The 21,969-nt window shown below is 42.6% G+C and overlaps 2 protein-coding genes across 4 annotated transcripts in view; one reads left to right on the top strand and one right to left on the bottom strand.

Annotated features, from left to right (window-relative positions):
• The window catches only part of LOC138411935 (neural cell adhesion molecule 1-like), a 13,209-nt gene extending 12,790 nt beyond the window's left edge, over positions 1-419 (bottom strand). Inside the window, exon 1 of one of the 3 annotated variants that reach the window (XR_011244427.1) lies at positions 274-394. The gene's annotated coding sequence lies outside the window, so the exon portion shown is untranslated. Of the gene's footprint in view, positions 1-273 lie in introns of all 3 variants that reach the window. The other 2 variants (XM_069533637.1, XM_069533636.1) reach the window with 2 other exon arrangements.
• Positions 388-21,969, top strand: fstl1b (follistatin-like 1b). Its single transcript, XM_069533647.1, has 11 exons — positions 388-567; positions 654-710; positions 14,572-14,673; positions 14,961-15,090; positions 16,290-16,322; positions 16,686-16,816; positions 17,689-17,807; positions 18,194-18,306; positions 18,657-18,767; positions 18,872-18,966; positions 20,516-21,969. The coding sequence occupies exons 2-11, from the start codon at positions 654-656 to the stop codon at positions 20,555-20,557; spliced, it is 933 nt and encodes a 310-aa protein (XP_069389748.1). The 5' UTR covers positions 388-567; the 3' UTR covers positions 20,558-21,969.

Genomic DNA, 21,969 nt, shown 5'->3' with positions numbered 1-21,969 from the left:
TAATATTGCAAAAGTAAGTGACTATGACATAAATAATACTGCAAGGCATAAATGAAATAAAAAGTATTGTAATGTAAAGTGACCATGATATAAATACTATGGTATGGTAAGTGTATCCATGATGATCTAAATAATATTGTGCATTGTAAGTGATATAGTCATCATGAGGATTATTCCACGTTAAATGTCCGTCATGAGATCCCTTCCCCCACAGTCTTACACACTGGATCTTTAATGTACAAGAAATATCGAAGACTGTGATTTCACACTCACACTTTCCCTGGGCACGCCCCCTCCTCTGCTGAGTGAACGTCCTCCCGGGACTCCAGAGGTTTTGATTGGCTGCAGAGAGGAGGAGGAGGAGGAGGAGGAAGAGGAGGAGGAGGAGGAGTAGGAGGAGTAGGAGATGCTGATGGAACGACACGAATTCCTCAGCGCTCCTCAAATTTCTTGAAAATCTCGGAGGCTCCTGCTTCGACTCTGTCCCGACTAAACATCCCGACCAGAGCCCAGCAGAGACCCGCTGCACAGTCCCCTCCGAGCGGAGCTGCTCCTCAACTACACACGGTACCGAGGAGGAAGTTTTTATCCATGGGGGGGGGGCTGTTCTTTTCTTTCTTCACTAAACGTCACTTTCTCTTATTTCTGTCCAGATGTTGCGAAGTGTCGCCGTGCTCCTGCTGCTCTCACTGGCTCTCCTCAACGCGGAGGTAAGTTTGGCTCCAATTCTTAAAACAAAAGATTTTTTTCAGTATCCACCAATTGTTCCCTCACTCCGGTGCCAAGCGTCTGGAGTTACACGAACACCACAGCAGGGTCGTTGTTTTGTGTTCACAAAGACAAACCAGCCACAGAACACATCTGGAATCAGTCAGTCCATTATCTGACGGTGCTGTGGTGAAATCCAGTCATTCACAGCTGGATCTTTTTTCCCCCCAGGACTGAGTCAGACTGTTCTGACATCTATCTTCTTTAGGAGAACCAATTATGCCATTAAAGTTGGCGCTGTACCCAATTATGAGCCTCATTATGGAGACAATCAAGCTCACAGCTCAACTTAATTTCCAGTGGGAGTGTTTTCATTTAACAGGGACATCAGTCTCATTCCTATAAGAAAAACATTCCACGATATGATTAACAGTTATATCAGGATATTGATCATTATCACGGTAAATGTCACATTATCGTTTCTTTTTGAGTGTGAAGGGTGATTTTTGCTCCTGAGTGAAGGTTGTGGTTTTAAACTCTTCTTTATGAGCAGAGGACAAACACCCAATAAACAGTGAAATATTGAATCATTCGGAAAGACATCAAATATGTGTAGTACCTCCTCACTGTGCTCACACAATGCACATTCATGATCTCTCTCTCATACTCTCTCTTTCTCTTATTGTGCTAATTATTGATATTGTTTAACCAGACCTATGATTCACTGGAAAGGCATGTTGTTGTTGTCAGCCAGCTGAAACCAACTCGAACATTTTGCATCCTGCTGGACAACACACACACACACACACACAAACACAGAAATCGTCCTTCTAGAGTCATCATTAAAAACACATTTATTTATTTAACACACAAGGAATTTGGTGTTTGGTGCATAACAAACATATAAAGGAGACAAATAAAGCAAATCAAGAAACTAGTACTGTACTAGATGGAGATAAAGAGAGGAAGCTAAAGTTAAATAAAATAAGATTCATAAAACAAAAAGAATGTATGATATGAGAATATGAGCAGATGGTAGATGGTTTATGTTTTAATTTTGGGGTCAGTATCAGTGACCTTGTTGACGCCGGCTTGTTTATTTGAGGTTAAGCAAAAAGTACCTGATAGATTAGCGTGAAACTTGGTGGAAGGATGTGTTTTGTGTCAGGGAAGCATCCACTGAATTTTGGTACTGATCAGGATTTTCTCTTCAATTTCTTTTACGTCGCATGATAAGATTTTTTTCCAAAATGTTCGTAACTCATAGAGCTTGATAAAAATGATCAGACATGTTTTGGGAACTGATATTCTTGAGTTTGTGCAATTTGGTGCAGATCCAAATAAAATCGTGGCTCTAGTGAATTTTAATTTGGTTTCATAAGGGGACTGTTAGGCCTTGGTGGAGGTACGTACTCTCTTGGGGCCCTTGTAGTTTTTTATTTGTGGAGTTGTGAAGGTACCAGCTCGGCAAAAGCCGCGATAAGAAGGCAAGAGTGACACAGGAGTGACAGACAGCTGTGAAAAGAAAAGAGAAGCCGGGAGGGCGAGGCCCTGCTCGCCCTGAGGTTTGCACAGCCCTGGTCATCAATGTTGCTGTATGGTTCGGCGCAAAAAAACTGGCAGCTGCTCTAATGGCGTACAAACACAAACATGTTTGGGTGGTCACTCAGAGTCAGCATGTGTTTGCCTGTGTGCTCAAGGGTTGAGAGAATACTCACCTTATGGGTCTCACACTGCATCACTAACTGGTCCAACCTCTGGGTAAACACTGAGATAACGTGCTGTTGGATTAGCTGCTGTCGTGGCATGCAGGGAAGGATTGGAAATGAAAACAAAGAATTAATAAAGTTTCAGTTCAGGAATAGCTTGACATGTATTTTTTATTTTGGTTCATGACACTTGGATGAGATTGGAGAATCTAAAGGTTGAACCAGCAGCCAGGAAGGTGGAAGACATGATATTGGCACCAAACTTCTCATGTAGCCCTTGGTTTGCGCGCTGTTTCCATTCAGCGGCTGCATCCATACGATTATGTCAACATTTCCCACGATTCATACGCCTTATGATACACCTTATACACAAAAAACAACTGCAGCCCTGTGGTTATAGGTGACACCATGACGCTGACCACTTAAATCCCCTGTAGAGACCAGATTATCTCACTTTGGTTTGGCGGTATCGGTCCAGGTGGTCAAAGTGTCAAACTATCCCTTTAAGAAACAGAAAGACAGCAGGTGGTGTTTGATGGTCTTTACCTCACCGGACACAGCTGTTGAACACCTGGCTTTGTGTTGACTCGTCTGTTGACCTGTTGACAGTCACAGACCCGGGAAATAAACAGCCAACTCACTTCCTTTCATTTTTGTCCAGATTTGCAAAAGTCTAATTAGAGGATAGAATCTTTTAAACACTCACTCTATCTTTACAGCTTACACATGGCTGTTAGCGGCTCAACTGACTCAACAGCCATTATGTCATGATAGCCCCCCCCCCCCCCCCCCCCCCCAGCTGAGCCTACACCGCTGTCCCTACCTTTTTGTAGCTACACAATGTGCTATTGTTGCATCTTTATTAGATACATGGCCGTGATCTGCGAGGTATGGCTCAGTGAATGTGGAGCTCACAGCCCGAGTCTGCTGAGTGTACCCGAGAAGTTAATGGGGAGGTATTAGAAAGGCATCTATTCTCCAAAGGTAATTACCCTGATAATATATGGCCTGTTGACTGGCCGTGGGCAGGGCCTGAACTGGCATACCAGTAAGCTGTCTAAAGGAGGTCAACAAGTCGGAGCAAAGCCCCTCGCAGGAGTGGATCCGATGACGCTGTTTTCTGCTATGGGTGTAGGTTATTAAAATCTGGACGCAAACTCCTGATTTATTATGAAGGAGAATGCCTGTGTGCTTCCTGAGGCGAGAAATTGCAGCGCTTGAAGATAAGCAACCCGGAGATGTAGTGTGGCAGGGATCCGCTGGGGTCAAGACTATGTGGGAGAACTCTGTGCACGCAGGCTGGCAACCAGATATGCATCTTGTGAATAAAAATCTGGATGTTTTGCACTTTGCTTGATATGCAGAGGAAGTCGAAATGCAGACACAGAGAAAGTCGTAAGAGTTTGCAGCCTCAGAGGACATGTACACACACACACACACACACACACACACACACACACACACACACACACACACACACGCACGCATATAAACAGAGAGAGGCTGGTGTTTACTTCTGTTTGCGTGGCGTGCAGTGTTTATTGTATCACCCTGCGTCATCTGCGGGACAGAGTGGAATGACACGGTGGTTAAATTAGTTATCGCCACCGCTCTGGAGCTTGACGAACGCAGACATTGAAAGCGAGAGAGTTTTTAAGTGAAGGAGACATGCTGGATAGAGGAAGATGTTTTTATCTCACAGAGGCCTCAGATGTGTAGCTGGCTCTGATTGAGTCACAGCCATGACCCGCCATGTTGACTCCCGTTCCTCTCTCACTCAAGGTGGGCTAAAAATATCTGCCCAGGTGGAGGGAACATGAGCTTGAAGGGGGGGGGGGGCGCTGTGTCCTCTGTCTGTATCAGCCTGCTCTAATTACTGTAGCTCAACATCCAGTCATGGGTCCTGCGCATGGAGTGTGGAGCGGTGGCGAGATAGAGTGATGTAAAACAGAGAGGAAATGGAGCCACAGTCGTGCAATTACAGCCGGGGAGAGTGGGGTTTAGGTAAGACTTGGCTGTGCAGTGAGGGGGTTAGAGAAAGAAAGAGGGGGTGGACTGTGTTTCATGTCCCTGCAGTGTGTTCTTCTCACTCCTGGCTTGGCTTAAAAGGAATCCTCATTTAGCTCACCAGCTGTGTCGGTATCTTATCATTACTGGCACCCTGCACTTGAAGGCACCGCACACACAAATGACAAACAGGAGTGCTTAACTCTGCTCCGAGGGTTTGTGAGTAAGAGATAATTAATATATACCAACATGTACCACTGGAAGTTTGGGAGTTGAAAACATCTGGACAGCCTGGTTTTTAATGAGTTCACTCAGCAAACCAAAGTCAGAAGCAGATTTTGGACGTGCACAGAATGATGGCTGTGTGTGAGAATGCAAATGTCCGCGTCAGAGGCTCCGGAGTTTCTCCTGCCAGCCCCAAAGTAAAATCACCAGAGTTTGTCTGAGTGAGCCCACGTGATAATACAGCCGGAGATTACCCAGAGGATTCACCCACAACCCCGTGAGCGAGTCGATGACGTGACGCGATGAGTGAAACTGAAAAAAAACAAGAAGAATCCAAACTCTTGAGGATGAAAAAGAGGACATACATGTAGAGGTGTATGGTACCTGAACACTCTGGAGATATTTATGTTGTCATGAACGGGTCTGACCGGCACAATGAAAGACAAACTCCGGAGAATATCCAGACCCCATTGTGCGCACATTGTCTGCTAGAGATAAGTAGTGAATGCAGGTTATAAACTGAGACAATTTCCCATTGTTCTCCTCTTTTCTGTTCACAGTCGGGGGGCAATGAATCACCGTCATTAGTGCGACGTGTTAGAAAAAATAGTTTAAATTCCAAGAATGGGTCCATTTACTTCAGTCAAAGCGACCTACATGCATCACAGAGTTTTCTGATAAGGTTAAATGACAAGGAAAGTTTATGCCGCCTGTTCACGTCCACCAGAGATCACCCTGTGTCGAGGATGCACCTTGAGATCAGGTCCTGCATGTGAAATGGAGTGTGCTCGGTGTTGAGGAGGTCACGGTGAGATGAGTGACTAACTGGTGACAATTGCACTCGCTGGTCGTCATTATAAAAATCCTTGTACCGCAGAGCAGACGCTTCAACAGCTACCTCAGCTTTAACGTGACTCACAGAGCTTTTTCACAGAATTAAAACGACTTGGCTTCTTTTGATTTACCGATGCAATTTGTGAGTGTTGGCTCTGTTCAGTCTGTCCTCCTTTAGAACTAAAACAATTAGCTGATTAGTCGATTGACTGAAAAATAATCAGCAACTATTCTTCAAGCTAAACTGCAAAACCTGAACTTTTTCAGCCTCTGTTTAGTGAGGATTTACTGCTTCTCTCTTTCCCAACTGAACGTTGGACATGTTTGATTATTTTCTTCATTTAAACAGTTGGTTGAGAAAATATTTGTTGATTGATTGATAATGAAACTATCTATAAGTTGTCTGTTTTCTGTTTAAATAACCAGGGCCAGATTATTTTATGGGAAACCTATGCTAACTGAGCTCTTTATTAGGGACACCATATTAATGTGGATTTCCAGCCTTTGCTCTCAAAGGTGAATATTTTTATCAGAGATGTTCTCAACCAATGTTCCTTTCTCAATATTGATTCTGATTGTGGAAGCTACAGTTTTATCTGGGAGCCAATCCTGATATTGGTGGGAATTATTTTGAGATTCTGCTCCATGTTGATCCCATCCCATCATCTCTGCAGATTTGTCCGAGGCACATTCATGCTGCCAATCTCATTTTCTACAACCTCCCAAAGGTTCTGTTGTGACTGTGGAGGCCGGTGGAGTCCACTGACTCACTGTCTGTGAACATGTTGGCTTTGTGACATGGAGCATTGTCACCCTGGAAGACGCCTTTAGAAGATGATAGTTGTTGACACAAGGCGGGTTGGGTCCATGGATTCATGGAGTTAACACCAAACTCTGACTGTAACATCTGCTTCAGAAATCCTGATTACATTTTCCAGTTATCATCTGTCTAAATTTGGTGAGTGTGTTTAAAAAAAAGTGTTGCACCCACTTGTGCTGGCCAATGTGAGTCTCATGCCTGTGTCTTGTGTAAATAACTTGCATGGGATTGTGCAGGTCATCAGGTTTGTGTAATGTGAGGTTCAGCCTCAAACTGGGGAAAAACATGCCAAACTCAAGTCGTCATAGAAATGTAAATCTGTTTAATCTGATTATCAAGAGAACTAGAGTTCTAAGATGATAGTTTGATTCCTGAAGCATTAACAGAACAATTTAAGCTCAAATGTTTTCTTACTATACTTACTGAACTTTCAACCATACATCACAGTCTTCATTTAGTAAGTAGACATATTATTCTCAGAGCTGTGATGAAGATGAAGTTGTGTGGGTGTATCACCTCCTCAGTGAACCCCTGTACCTGACGTGATTATAGTTGTGGAAAGCTGCTTGTTCGTAGTTAAACAGTTTTTAAATCTGTCTGGAATCACATCCTGCAGCCTGTAAATGGCTCCTTTTCCTTCTACAAACACGCTCCAGCCTTTAGCCCCAATACTGGCCTCAAAAGAGGGAACAGAGACGAGGGCAGGGAATCTACTCATTCCCCTGGCCTGAGCAGAGCACGGACCCTCCCTCCTCCCTCCCTCACTCCCTCCTTCCTTCTCTTCCTCCCCTCCTTTCCTCTCTGGCAGTGGAGGAATGCCCAGAACGGAGCAGGGGTGGGAGAGAAAAGTGGAGAGAGAGAGAGAGAGAAAGTGAGCGAAGGGAAAAATTTAGGGGCAATGTCAAATTCATTGGGTTACAAAGAAGAGAGACGGAGAGAAAATCTTAAAAAGTGACAAGATCTGTACTTTATGACAGGAGGGTGGGACAAATCTTACTTGGGTTGACGTGGGTCAGGTGCTGGGGGACAGGGGACAGTTTTGTCCCTGCCGTGTGACAACAGGGCGAACAAGAGAGGGCGGGCCGGGGGTGGTGCTGTGTTCATAGCGTTTTATGTTCTCTGGTGACGTTTTAACTGCTAGCAGATGTGGCTGTGCTCAGGCCATGACTTATTTCCTGCTTTCGTCTCTTTCTCTCTCTTGCTTTCTCTGTTCCCTCTCCGTCTCTCCTCGTGTCCTTTCTTCATCTTTCCCCCATGTTTTTCTGTCTGTAATTTCCCTCTTTGTTGTCTCTCTTCTTCCAGGGCGTAGTTGCCACATCTCAGCTCTCTTTCAGAGGCCCGTGGGTGTAGAGTAAAGAGGCTGCAGACTTGGGGTGACATCATTCCGTCTGTTGGTGCATTCCTTTCACACTGAATAAGACACAGGGGGAAGAAAAACAGGGAGGTCGGTGTAAAGCAGTCGTTACCAATGCAGGGTCCCTTTGTTTCTGCACGTCTAATCTCAGTCCTGGCCCCCCCAGAGAGTGTTTGAGACCACCCGTCGAGCTGCGACAAAGCGCTCATATCTTCATAACGCACTCAAATCAGTCTTACTTTGGCCTCATTATTCCAAGGACACATCCTGCCAGTTCCACTATCAACTCGCTGTCATATGAAGCCACAAAACACTAACCAGGCGTTTGGGATGGAAAGGAAGCATGTCACCGGATTGTGTTATTTCTGTGGGTTGAATGTGCGCTTCCTGCTTTTACTGTACGTCTGATCTCCAGAGGCTGTCGAAGACAGAAAAGATGAGACTGAACCCGATTTGATATGTATGAAGATACAGTCAAACACACAAGACGACTAGAGAGTTTGAGAATAGAAGGAACTTGAATTATTGAGGGTAAACGCTACAGCTTTTCTGTCTATGACTTAAAACTGGAGCCGATGACGCGCTCTGAAGTTTCTCCCCTGTGCTGCGAATTTAGCCACAAGCTCACACAATCTCCTTTGCTGTGGAAAACTGGATCACAGCGTGTGAAGTGTATAAGAGTCGATCTCATTCTTCTTTGGCTGTGCCCCACTTCTCTCCTCTGGTGTAAGCCCTGGTTAGAGGGAGAGGGAGGTGAAGGAGACAGGTTGCCCTCCCTGTCCTCCTCCCTCTTGTGTCCACATTTAATGATGCCGCAGGACGAACTAGAGCTGCAGAGACAACACAGGGAAGAAGGAATTGCAGGAGAAGGGGGGAGAGCAGGGGCGACTCTGTGGCCTAGATACTGAGGAAAGTTTGGCTCAAGGCGAACTCTGTCGGACCCCAGCTGAGGAGCACACAGCTCAGGAATGTACATCCCCCTCCCCTTACTCACCACCTTCTCATTCGGCCCATTCTGTCTCTCGCTGTGCCTCCAATGTTTCAGCTCGCTGTCATTAAAACATGTGAAACACGTTGAGGTTGTGAGGGGGAAGATGACTTGCTGTGCGTGCATTTGTCCTTCCATCTGTCAGTCTGAGGGTTGCAGCTGTGGTCGTGAGTTGCTGTTGTTTTATAACGGCAAACACCAGTGTTATTTTGCTTTTGATGGTTCACACAAATTAAGCGGTACCTATGAATACCTCTGGAAAGTAGACATGAAACCACAGCGAGCTGCTCATCTACAAACAGCGCTTCAAACTTTGAGCCTGGCTTTGTCTCAAGGCTCATTTATGCTCAATGTTTGTTGTGTATAGGAAAATGAGTGGAGCCCTCTGTCCATACTCTTCGTTCATTTCATTTTTATTCATACAAACCATTAACTGCCTTCATTCAGATGTACATCAGTCATTTATTATTCAGATTTGTCGTCTTTTGCTGTGACAAATTCAAGGGAGGAGCAGGTTTGAGAATAATAGTCAGAGCTGTTTTTTCTTGGGTAGAACAAACAGTGAATGTGCACTGGCAGCCAGAATGAATTGTAATATCATCGTCCATCTCCATCCACCCTCCTGGGATATATTATATTTCAAGTTGTCAAATATCACAATATTTTATTCACGAAAACACACACACCAGACTCACTGTACCCGAGGGAAAGAAAAACAGCAATCCTTCTCGATGCATCTACACAAAAACCTATGAATCCTATCTTTATGAAATTGATCCGTAGAGATGTTGATGCAGCTCAACCTGATCTACCTTTGACCTTTTAGAAATGCTGCAGGAAAGTATAGAGCCTCCACAATGAGCTGAATCAACACCTCTCCAACAGTGTGAAGTAAAGCTCGATATGTAAAGGATTTGCTGCAGGGTTCTTGTATTGGATTGCATTAAATGAAGCTTATTATGCCAGATACACTAATTAAGCTGATTAGTCATGTTGATTGCTACAGAAAGTCACGTTATCCCATTGTTCATTCACGGAAAGGTTAAATTCACTGTTTAACTTATTATATGTTTTATTTCAAGTAATTTCCACCATGCTGCTTGTTGTTGTGGGTACACCCGTGGCAGTGTGTTTACCATCAGTTAATCAATGTCTGCGCTAATGATGGGCAGAGTGCATTGTGGGAATGGATCCACAGTGGCCATAAGGTGACACCCACAGCAGAGTCATTGATTGGTGTGTTAGATCGATGGAGCATCGCACTCAAACACACATATGCTCGAAATGCAAAACATGCACTTATCAGCAGATAAGCTCCATTTGTGAAGCTGTGTGTGTGTGTGTGTGTGTGTGTGTGTGTGTGTGTGTGTGTGTGTGTGTGTGTGTGTGTGTGTGTGTGTGTGTGTGTGTGTGTGTGTGTGTGTGTGTGCACTCGTTATGTTTCCTATTTCGGAGCTTTTCCAGCATAAACACTGACCTTGTCTGTAGACCACGTTGGGACAAAAGCATAGTCCTAATCAGGCAAAACACATCGTCTCTATTAAAATATGCAGAATCTGTAGACGGGGCACAAGGTTGTGGAGCCGAAAGCCTTTTGGATTAGAGACGTGGGATTTGTGTCATTAAAGGAACTAGTTGGACTTAAAAAATGTGTATGATGAATGGAAGAGAGAATCTTGGCCTGGATCAGCTGCCGGGAGCCAAAAAATATTGTCCCTTGTCCCCGGAAGCTGTAGACTCAGACTCAGCCGATGGGCTGGAGGATTGGGCATGAATTAATGTGTGTGTGTGTGTGTGTGTGTGTGTGTGTGTGTGTGTGTGTGTGTGTGTGTGTGTGTGTGTGTGTGTGTGTGTGTGTGTGTGTGTGTGTGTGTGTGTGTGTGTGTGTGTGTGTGTGTGTGTGTGTGTGTGTGATAAGGACACAGACGGGCAGGATGATGTTCAAATAGCTGTTGTAATATGTTTTATGTGCAGATTTCGCCCCAGTGCTGCTCGACTGTATGTGTCCTCATCAGCAGTGGAAAATGAAACATGCTTTTTAAAGTTTTCATCTGCAGCAAGAATGCATTGCCCTTTAATTTCTCATCTGCCTCAGCGTGGAGCCATTCAACATGTGACAGGAGATGAATTGGAGTGCACACCGCCTCTCCTCTTTTCTCCCCACCATCTACCTGTTCCTCTGTCAGTCTCTCCTCAATGGCCCCTTCTCATCTTTTTCTTCCTCCTCTGCTCATCTTATTTTTTCCTCCTCTGTCTGGTCTCGGTTCACTGATACACGTCTCACAGCCGTAAAAGGGCACGGCACAGGGAATAAGATGACAAGATGGAGAGAATTACAGCACCGCAGAAATTAAAGCACACACTAGACGTGAGCTGTTAGGCTCCACTCAGAGGTAGAAAGATGATTAATGATGCTGCATGGGTCGTGAGAGTTTAACTGAAATGTAAACTTCTTTAACCTCCTGACAAAAAAGGAGTGATCTGGGAAAAGGGCAGAGGACTAGGAGCTGTGTGCCTAATGTGTGTCTATGTGCAGTCAGCAATATGCTGGAGGCAGCATTTGGTATGAAAGGCTCTGGTTTATCTGTTATGATTCACCAGTCACTTATCAGAGCTCTGGCTTCTGCGATCGCTTTTAAATGGAGAGGAGGTAAATGAGGCAGGCATTTTTCGGCCACGATGTAAAATTGATGTCATTAAAGTAGGACACACACACACAAACACACACATCAGGGTGTGTTTGTTTTTGTTTGTGCTGAGTTCATACTTTTTCTCTAATGACTGTTCTGTCGGTGATTGGATTGATAAGTGTGTTAACATGCACTGTATCTCAGTTATAGAGGAGTTCCGGAGAATCCTGGTTATGAGTTTGAGCTTTAAAACTGAATAATTTATATTTCTTTCGCCTGGATAAGATAATATTATATATCAAACCTAAAGCTTTTGATTTATTTTGTTAGTTTTAGACAAAGCCAGGTTTTATGTTGAGCTAAACTAACTGCTAATCTCCTAGCTTCCTATGTGGCTTACAGACTGAGAACATAATTGATTATGTCATCTCACACGAAGAAAAGCAAAGATTTGTTCTCATGAAATGTTAATCGAATTCTTTAAAACTTCATTTTGTCAAGTCAGACCGAACTGGTACAGATGCAGACTTTACAGATAAGTACAGACAACACTTCTTGACTTCCTCCCGTTGTACAAAAATGAAGCCAATATATCATGGATACGGGTGCCGCCATCTTGCTTCTTTGGCATCATTTGGATCCAGAGTTTATGCAATTGTTATCATGGTGAGGAGCTGCAGTACAAGGTCGTGCCGATACACACACTGGACTGATCGTGAGTCATCTGTCAATCATGAAAAATGACAGAAGTCATTTTTGAAACAAGTATATTTGACAAGGACTTTGACTTTTCAGTTTAGTCCGTGTACCATCCACTAACATGGAGGAGACAGGGTTTATAACATGTTCTGCATACAGTCTATGATATGGAGTTTTTAGAAACCTGGAAAATGTCACATTCATATATAAATGGGGATTAATAACAAGCCATCGCTATATTGTGTGTATGTGAATGTTCAGTGACGGTGCATGTAATGGTGCATTTCTGCTGTTCATAGCAACAACGGAAGCTCCGGGCTAAACACAGAAAATGATTTATGATCTCGTAAGGTGGTCGGACCACGGCTCCGATACTCTGACGCCTCAAGAGCTGTTTTTTTCACTTTGTCTGTCGTTGTCCTCGTCACTGTGTCATTCATAAAATCTGAACACACTCTCCTGTGATCTAATTATGGGACTCGGTTTGCCTCGTAAGACTGTGTTCTACCACCAGAGCCGGCACACTTTTTCACCATAGCAACAATCCACTCGAATCAGCTGTAAAAGAAAAAGGCTCTATGCTTCTGTGGTCATTAGCTAAATGTCAGGGATGCTCTGCTGCTTGTAGTTGAAGAGAGACAGACAGACGCAGCTCTTCATCTATACCAGATTCATGAGAGCAGTTCATCCATTATTCATGTTCTCATCTGAGGTTTCTACAGGTTTCAACAGGCATCGCTCTCTCTCACCCATCTGTGTCTAACAAACTGGATTGTCCAACGTGCTCAAGGCCACAGGGATCGCTTTGAAGATTTTTCCATGACCTCAACTTTGGTGTGCAAAAATGTGTGTGTGTGTGTGTGTGCAAAGAACAGAATCCTACAATCCCTCTCCTCTCACCACTTCTGGGTTAAAATTGCTGTTCTTTGATGCTTGCATGTGACCACCACCCCTCCCCTACGTCCATCTAGTTATGTTCTATCACTGCTGGGCTTCCGAGAGCTTGAGTCACGTGAATCCACCTTCATTTTAACCCACATACCAGGACCTTGGAACACGCAGACAGGCACCGGAGCTTGGAGGCCAACTCACGTGCCATCATACGCAGAGGGCCAACTCTCTGTCTCGCTCTTACAGGAAACCGAGGCTTAGAGAGGAGGAGGAGGGGAGTCTGGAAAAATAGGGTGGGGAAAAAGATTTCACGGGGTATGGGAATGGGCCCAAAGAAAAACAGAGCTCAGACTCCAGATGTGGAAGCACCCTCTACACACACACAAATAAAGTCACACATGTACAAACAGTCACGGAAAAGGAGGAGCAAATGAGGGTTGTAAAACCTCTCTTGGAGCTCCGCTTGGCATCTTGTGATTGGTCGGTTTGTAGCTCCAGTGACCACCTAATTTTTTTTTGGCAAGCTCACCGGTGATCTGCACCAGCAAACAAATGAAAGATAAAGAAACACGAGCGTGAAAATATCAACAAGAGGAAATGGGCGTGATGAAATGGACTAAAAAAAGATAACATTAGACATTTACATGAGAGAAATGAAGATTTTTAGGACGAGGGTTTGGTTTTAATGTAAAAAAAAAAAAGCTTGTTCAGATTTACAGCAGTCCTCAGACACACACAGAGAGAACACTGTTTTTTAATGTGCAGCGTTACCTTATTTAATCCACACTCAAGACACCAGCTTCACTGTTTCCATTACAGTCTGAGTGCACTACGGTCAGCTGACACTGTTGGAGTCTCGCTATGGTTGACATGGCCACTACCGGCAAACATAAATAGGTCTCCAGAGATCTCAGTAAACATACTGAGAAAGTGGACATACTGAAACATGAATTCTGCATTATAGAGATGGTTCAAAGCTTCAACTAGGAGAACTCATTCCTGCAAATGAGTTCCTCTAATTGTAAAACTGGATTTAATGCACAAAGTGATAGAAAACCTCACTGATCATTGTTGCAGAGCTTCATATTCTACCTCCTGCATTTAATTAAAGGTGGAATGTGCAAAATTGCAAGTGAGTCAGAATCATGAGTCCAAAGTTATGGACATTTTAACTCAACAGTTGGTAGATGTAGTGGAAATCCATGGTGTAGCACCACCTAGTGGCGAAATGCTATCGGTCTTTCAAGGTCTGCCCGAGAGGTGAATGCTCTCAAGAAGGAATCTATGTCAAACAGTCATTTGGATTTGGGGTCATGCAAAAATGTTGAAATATGTACCAGAGTTTGGGAGGAATAGATAAAATATATTTGAGGTGAAGCTCATTTCTTTGTGTATATAGTTATTTATACATATTTTCTGTGTTGATAGAATATCAATGGACAAAGCCAGAAAACTATTTAAGACTTTACCGTTTATTTACTTTTTCAGGAGTTAAGAACAAAATATTATATTTTCCTTAGAATAAATATAAATGATTAATGGCTTCCAAACATTATATTAATCATTCGCTCTTAATACAATGTGTAAATTAGTAATTAGTGTTATAGAATGTGGTTGGCATCATCTCAGTGCTCCTTACAGCGTAGGCCTGTTTGTAAAACCAGTGTTTTTTCTAAAGCAGCAACAATCTGTCTTTTTTCTCTCAGGAGTTGCAGAGTAAAAGCAAAGTGTGTGCCAACGTGTTCTGTGGGGCCGGCAGAGAGTGTGCTGTCAATGAGAAGGGGGAGCCCAGCTGTCTGTGTATAGAGGTGAGTGCTTCAGTGCATTGTTTACTTAACTGGAATCCTGTGCAAGTTTTCTGTGTGGAAATTTGGGCTTTAGAAGTTCATACTTCCTCGAAAATAAAATCACATTCAAATATGTTTGTCACATATTGACCCTCCTGGGCAACTTTATCTGCCTTGTTTGTTTGTTTAAATGTTTTATTCAGGAGGCCATAGAACATAGGGGACAACAAGAACAGAAGAAAATGATAATGACTTTCTGAGATGATATTCTGCTCGACTCTTCACTTCATTCTCCTCTCTCTTTGCAGACCTGTAAGCCCCACAAGAGGTCAGTGTGCGGCAGCAATGGTAAGACCTACAGGAATCACTGTGAGCTGCACAGAGACGCTTGTCTGACTGGCTTGAAGATCCAGGTGGCACATGACGGACACTGCCAAGGTAACACCCGTCCTATAGCGTTGCACATTGTACATCAGTTTATTTATGCCCCCTTGTCATGGAAAACGCTTGGCCTTGATAATAATATCTACGTTTAGATTGCTGTTCCAAGTGAGGTTAAGACTATAATTATATTATTGTCAATAATTAAAAAGTTGCTCTTATCAAGGGTAATAAAGTTTTTTACATTGAGGTTTTTAAACGTGGCTTTTATGTTTAGGTTGAAAATTCTGAACATATTGTTCACCCTCTTTTATATTTATATCTTTTATATTCAGATTCTGAGACATTACTGAAAGTGGGATTCAGCCACAGCAGCCACACAGACAGAGAAGAGAGAAGAAAATGTCAGAAAATAAAAAAAGTTAGAACAAAGTGTGGTTAAATGATAAGAAAAACTACTTCTACGTAGAAATGATGAAATGTAGAATGATAAAAAACAAGTAATTTTAGATTTATTAGAAAAACAATAAAATTCATTAGAATAGATCAAATTAATTTTGCAGCAGAAATAGTAAAATTAGTTTAGTAATGTCAAATAATAGAGAAAAGAGGTGTGTATTCCTCACTGCTCTGTTTTGAAGTGTCAGGTGTTAACTGCAGGATCAGAATATTTTCACTGAAACCTTCTTTACTAGCCCAGCATGCCTCACTCCATCATACAAACATGTTTCATTAGACTCTCACATTCTCGCTGAACTCTGATTTGCGAAATGTGCGATGTAGAGAAGCAAGGAGACAGTTTGGTCTTCCTTACATTTGCGTCACCTGACAAAAGTGCTGGTAAGTGAATACATTTAATTGGGCTGATCTCTGAACTAGCCCATACACACAGGACTGATATGTGAGGTGAGCGGGTTGATAGAGAGCCATGTAAGGCCACAGCTATGAACCGCTCTGCCATGACGTTCATACCCCCAGCCTTGACCGTATCTTTTTATGCAGCTAATATGCTCTTATCTTGACTACACTTTCACTGCTCTCACTTGTCGATGATGTCACCTATTACTGTGCCTGCTGACCTGCACATTGATCTAAGCAGTGGTAAAAATGACGTCAAGGACACGGAAAAAACTATTATCTCACACTGTCGCTTTACAGATCTTTGGCCAAGTGCTCGTATCCATGTTCAGCTGCATTGACCTGAATTAAGTCAACACTTTGATTGATTGATTTCTCTGTTTTTAAATCACCTTTAGAGAGGAAAACAGAGCAGGCAGCTGCCAGCCCAGGTGAGTGTGTGTGTGCTTGCTTGCATATGTTACATGGAACAAATAGAAATGTGAAATTATGTTTGGAGGATTTAAAGTGAGTAAAACAAGGAAATAAATCCAATTTGAATGACTTTGTTTTTTAAATCAGGATTTTTTAAATGTAGGTTCACAGGGTTTAATGTCTGGTCTTTGGTATTAAGATGTGGCTGTTATGTGTGTGACGTTACTGTAGTTTATGATCCGATGGAAAAAACACAATGAACATTGTAATACTGACGTATTCACACAGGGACAGGGGTCAGCTGTGAAATAGCCTGGAACTTTTGATCCTTGGATTATTTATTAATGTTATTGACATATGGAAATGTGCCCGCCCTGCAGTGGTGTGCTACGCAGCCGACCGCAATGAACTGCGCAGCCGCGTGATCCAGTGGCTGCAGACTGAGGTTGTCCCCGATGGCTGGTTTGTCAAAGGATCCAACTTCTCCAACATCCTGCAGAGATACTTCAAGGTGGGTGTCTTTTCTCTGCTGTGGTGCAGAGACGTAAAATGGAATAGTGATTATTTTGGTACCGAAAACAACACTTCTAACTCACAACTCTCTGCACCTTTTGTGTGTATGAATAAGATATATGAACGACAGCGCCCTCTGCAGCCACAGGGACTAATTCTGTTTGGCTTGAGAAGAACCTGACTGCAGACAAGATGGTGGAACTCTGCACTTCAGTCGTTTTCTCCCCCGTGAAGTGGCTCAAATACTTTTATATTTTAATCTACAAACTTTATTGATCATAAATGTATTTTAAAAGTCAACTGACACTTAAAGGGTGCATACAACACATTAAGTTGACAACTTTGCATTTGGTACCCTTTTTTTAATGGGCCAATATAAAATTGATTCAACTTCTTCATTATTAATTATTTTCTGTACCATTGAAATCAAAGTTAGTTACAAACAGTTTCATAAAAGACCCTCTCTTTGCTAGGATGGCATTATTTCCTGTCACGTGCAGAGATGTATGTTGCACATGCACCAACGCCGGTCTATTGTTCAAGTGTCACCATTCTCTCTATTCCAAATAAGTGAACAATCAAATTAATGTTGACGCTGCTATTTTAAGGTAAAAGTGTTGCTTTAAAACCACAGATATACTGTATATCTTCTTCTAGTCATTGAAACTTAAACTAAAACAATGGAAAGGTTGAAATATACAAATACAAAAAAATAAAAAGTAAAGCCGTTACTTGAGGTGCTCATGCCAAAATTTACGTGATGATGTAGTGGTGACTGCAAATTTGCTGCTCATGACATTTCAACCTCATTGTTCATAGTCTACATAGACTCTAACCGAGTCTCTCTTGTGTCTGTCCATGTCTCTGCAGTCCTATGACAACGGTGATTCTCAGCTGGACTCCTCAGAGCTCCTCAAGTTCATCCAGCACAACGAGTCTGTTGTGGAGATGCAGTCCTACGCTGACCAGGAGAGCAACAAGCTGCTCAGGTCGGGTTCGCTTGCTTACATGAATGTGTTAGAAGGGTGCAGAGGGGAAAAACTACTGTTTGCATTCTTGTTTGTTTTATCAGTTCCACAAACCATGTGAACATTTCTTCTGTGGTCATGTTTGTACAGACAGACTGAGGTCTTTTATCCTGAGCTGCTATTTGGAGGTTACACAGTGTGTCAGTGAATCCTTTCTAGGCCAGTGAAAACATCAGTGAAGGCCTCCCGTGGGAGCCAACACTGGCACAAACACCTGTGCCCAAAGAATAAAACATTCTAAACTAATGAGTATTTTCAGAGAATGCTCATTTCTTCTGGATCTTGTTCTCAGTGTATGGAGCAGCTGATATTTATTCTGTGTGTGTGTGTGTGTGTGTGATTCACAGGAGCCTGTGTGTTGACGCCCTCATCGAGCTCTCTGATGAGAACGCAGACTGGAAGCTGAGCTTTGACGAATTCCTCAACTGTCTGAAACCTGGCTTCAATCCACCAGAGAAGAGTGAGCTCAGAGTGACTTTGACTTGTAGTTAGATTTATTATATGGATGCAACCTAACCCTTAAAATAACCTTACCCTAAACATTACCTAACTTTAACCACCCATAAATCAGCTTGTTTTACAGTTTGGGGCACGTTTTTGTCTTCAATGGGTCAAGCGGTCCTCAATTTGAAATATGTGTCATGAAGCTCATGACACACACACATACACCAGCTCCTGAATAAAGGATGAAGCATTTTAAAATGCTGAAATCTCTGGGTTGAAATGGTTTAATCAACAATGTTGATATTTTCACTCTGCTACTGTCTCTTATCTGTGGTCTTGAATAGCTCCTCATGTGTGTTTCTGCAGAATGTGCCTTGGAGGATGAGACATATGAGGACGGAGCAGAGACCCAGGTGGAGTGTAACCGCTGTGTTTGTGCATGCGGCAACTGGGTCTGCACCGCGATGACCTGCACTGGTGAGTTGAAGTGGTGAAGATCATTTTTACACTAAGTATTAATTTGATCATTTCAATGAACTCACATGTTAAATTGTCCTCTGATTGTTTCATCACCTGTGCAGACAAAATGGCGGCTGTGGATGATTCCACAGATACTGGGGCAGAGATGACTGAGGAGGAGTGGAACCTCCGTGTGGCTGAGCTCAACAAGCACCAGGTCAGTTTTTGCTATAACAAAAATTATGTAATAAATCATATTAATTGCAAATATCCCAGACTGTCTGCAAATGAAAGAGTGAAGCTTCATCATTACCTACTGTTGATAAGATTCCACTTGGTTTTAAAAATCTGTCAGATATTACTGACATGACCCGTGTGTTTGCTTTTAAACTGTTTCTGGATAAATCACATTTGAATCAATCATCACGATATAAATCACATCGTAATTGGTAGGTGTACATTTTTATGTGACCAATCTCAGTGAGGCAGGTTTATGACTTGGCACGAAAAGGGAAACAACAAATCAAAAGCTGTGAAATACACAAATGTTTTCTAAATGAGATCAATACAATTATGAAATGGCCATGAATGTGAAATAGAGGGTGGATGATGGAAAAAGAACCAAATGAACACCAATATTTGACTTTTTATCACGCCCTTGTTATTTACTGTAATCCCTCACAGGAATGTAGTGATTTCCTGAGTAGAACATGCAGGAGGCAGGACACAATGTTTTATTTCCTCTGCACAAACTTTTCCTTCACAGCACATTGACATTAGTGTCGATCATGTGTTAGAAAAACGTCATCAACACACCCACTCGACATTTTCCAGACTAATGTGGATGTCTGAAAGTAGCTTAATGCCGGAAATATCTTAAAACAAAAAGGTGATAGAACCAATTTCACTTCGTGATGCAGTGGATGACCACACAAGTCAGTCTAGAACCTCTCCAGACTGTCACAACCAGAGTGCTATCAGGAATAGTGGACTCTCTCTGGGCAAACAATGGCTATTGTCTAACAGCTAGAATGGGACAATCAGCACAGCCTCTTCTGATTTCTAGAACCTCCCGAGACAAAGAATACTGGATGTAGATATTCAATTCTATTGTAGAGCCTCCGTTGATTAAGAATAAAGAATAGAGTTCTAGAACCACAATTGCTTTATGGCCTAGTTCTAAAACCTGTCCAGAAATAAACATCTGTAAAACATCTACATGTGTGAGAAGCGTGTGTGTGTGCGTGTGTGTGAGTGCGTGTGTGTGTTTGCTCACATGGGGTTATGAGAGCATGCACAGGCTTTGGCTTGGGGCCACGGCTGAGTCAGCATGGTCATTTACTATGTACTCCAGAAGGCCAGAATATAATGACGCTTTATGCAAATGCAGCTCTGTGGGTCCCAGGTGCACTGTGACCAAGTTAATGCTAATTTCTCTCTTAAGGACCTGCTGCTTTTAAAGGATAAAACCTCTGTGATGTGATGATGCTGAAACACAGGAATCTTTCAGTTTAGAATCAATAAAATATCACAGATGGAGATCTACCTACCTACTTACCTACCTTCCTACCTTCCTTCTCACCTACCTTGTGACCTACCTTTCTATCTTGAACCTACATACCTACCTACCCACCTGTATATCAATGTGTACTTCAGAAAAACTTTTAAAAATTGTAGATGCTCATATAAGTCTGTTCTCACATTATTGTTTATTCAATATTTAAATGATTTGATATATCAAATGTTTGTTGTTATTGAAAATACAGGAAACAGTTGAGAAGATGAAGAGCAGCACAAAGGAGGTCTAAACAAGGACGCAGTGAAGGAGAGGATGCACGCCATCGCCCTTCTTCCATACTTGATTTACCTTGTGAAAGGTGTCATTGTTAAACTGACTTTTTTTCTCTGCTATGTTAATTATACATTTTTACATTGTGCAAGTGTTTGTGATGTTGTCTGTTAGATTCAGGGGCTATCAAAGAGTATCATAGGGTTCCCTTGTGTTCAGTACTGTCATGTTCGATTGTATTACTGTGCCCCCCCCACTAGCCCAGGGGCTATTTTTTACCACAATCCTCTATATTTTTTAGTTATTCTGAAACAAACTGTCGAGTTGTCACTGTTTCTGGCAAGTGGGAGTCGCTGTTTGAGAAGGTTTACGGGGTTGAGGAACTTGGAGAATCCACCTGTTGAAAATAGGGAGCTGAAGACTGACCTCTGAACACCTGGTGCAGCATTTTTAGGTTTTATGGTCAGGAGGTTGGTTGTAGGAGCTGGAATAAATATGAGGGTATAGCTACTCGTGATTTTTGATTTTGTTGCCATGTAGAACTGCCACAGTCGGCCACTACTTGACCAATGCACTTCTTTTTCTGTCTCTCTCGTTTCCTTAGGCTTTAGTTTATCACAAGCCTTTGTTTATATCTTAGTGCTAAAGTAATGATTTTACTGCAAAAACAAAATGTTTGCTTCTTTGTAAAGTTATTGACTGGAGTTGGAACTCATCTTGTTCCCGTGTTATGCTTAGGCAAGTCTCTCTGGGGCTCCTCGATCAAACATTTTTAATGTTACGTTTCTGAGACACAAACATGGCAGCCCAATGTTCTGGGTGAAACCTGCACCCAGGTGAGACGTGATCTGAATATAGCACGGTGAAAACTGAAACCAAAGTCTTGATGACATGTTTGAATGATGTACAAAACTCTCCAGGTAAAACATTACTCTGGACCCAGCAACAACACTATACCTGTGCTTTCAAATCCACTCTAACAGCAGGACTAGCCTCACTGTAAACTTTAGTAGCTTAGACGCATCATTTCTTGGTGCATATAAAGTGCTTGTGTGTGTGTGTGTGTATGCGTGTGATTGTGTGTGTGTTGTTGAAGTGTGATGCTGAGAGTAGTTTGGTTTTGTTGAATGTTTTTATTTGTTCAAATCCTGTATCTGAATTGGGAGGATTGACAATAAAAATCAGTGCCTTAGACCTGCAAACAGAATAGGTCTCTACCTTTGCCTGCACAGAGGCTCTTATGGCTGCACGGCAGAGCAAGTGCGAGTGCGCTTTACTGACGTTTAGCAGTAAACTAGTGCTTTGTGACTCTATCCCTAATGACTGTGTGAAAGTTGCATTACCTGGTTCTAGCTAAACATCTGTATTCCACTTAAAGTGCAGAGACTGTAAGGAACATGTATGTATGCCAATAAAGCCCATACACCACAA

The sequence above is a fragment of the Paralichthys olivaceus genome, chromosome 10 (assembly GCF_024713975.1).
Source record: "Paralichthys olivaceus isolate ysfri-2021 chromosome 10, ASM2471397v2, whole genome shotgun sequence".
NCBI lineage: Eukaryota > Metazoa > Chordata > Actinopteri > Pleuronectiformes > Paralichthyidae > Paralichthys > Paralichthys olivaceus.
The sequence above is the reverse complement of the archived record's forward strand: the minus strand, read 5'-3'. Positions and strand labels throughout refer to the sequence as shown.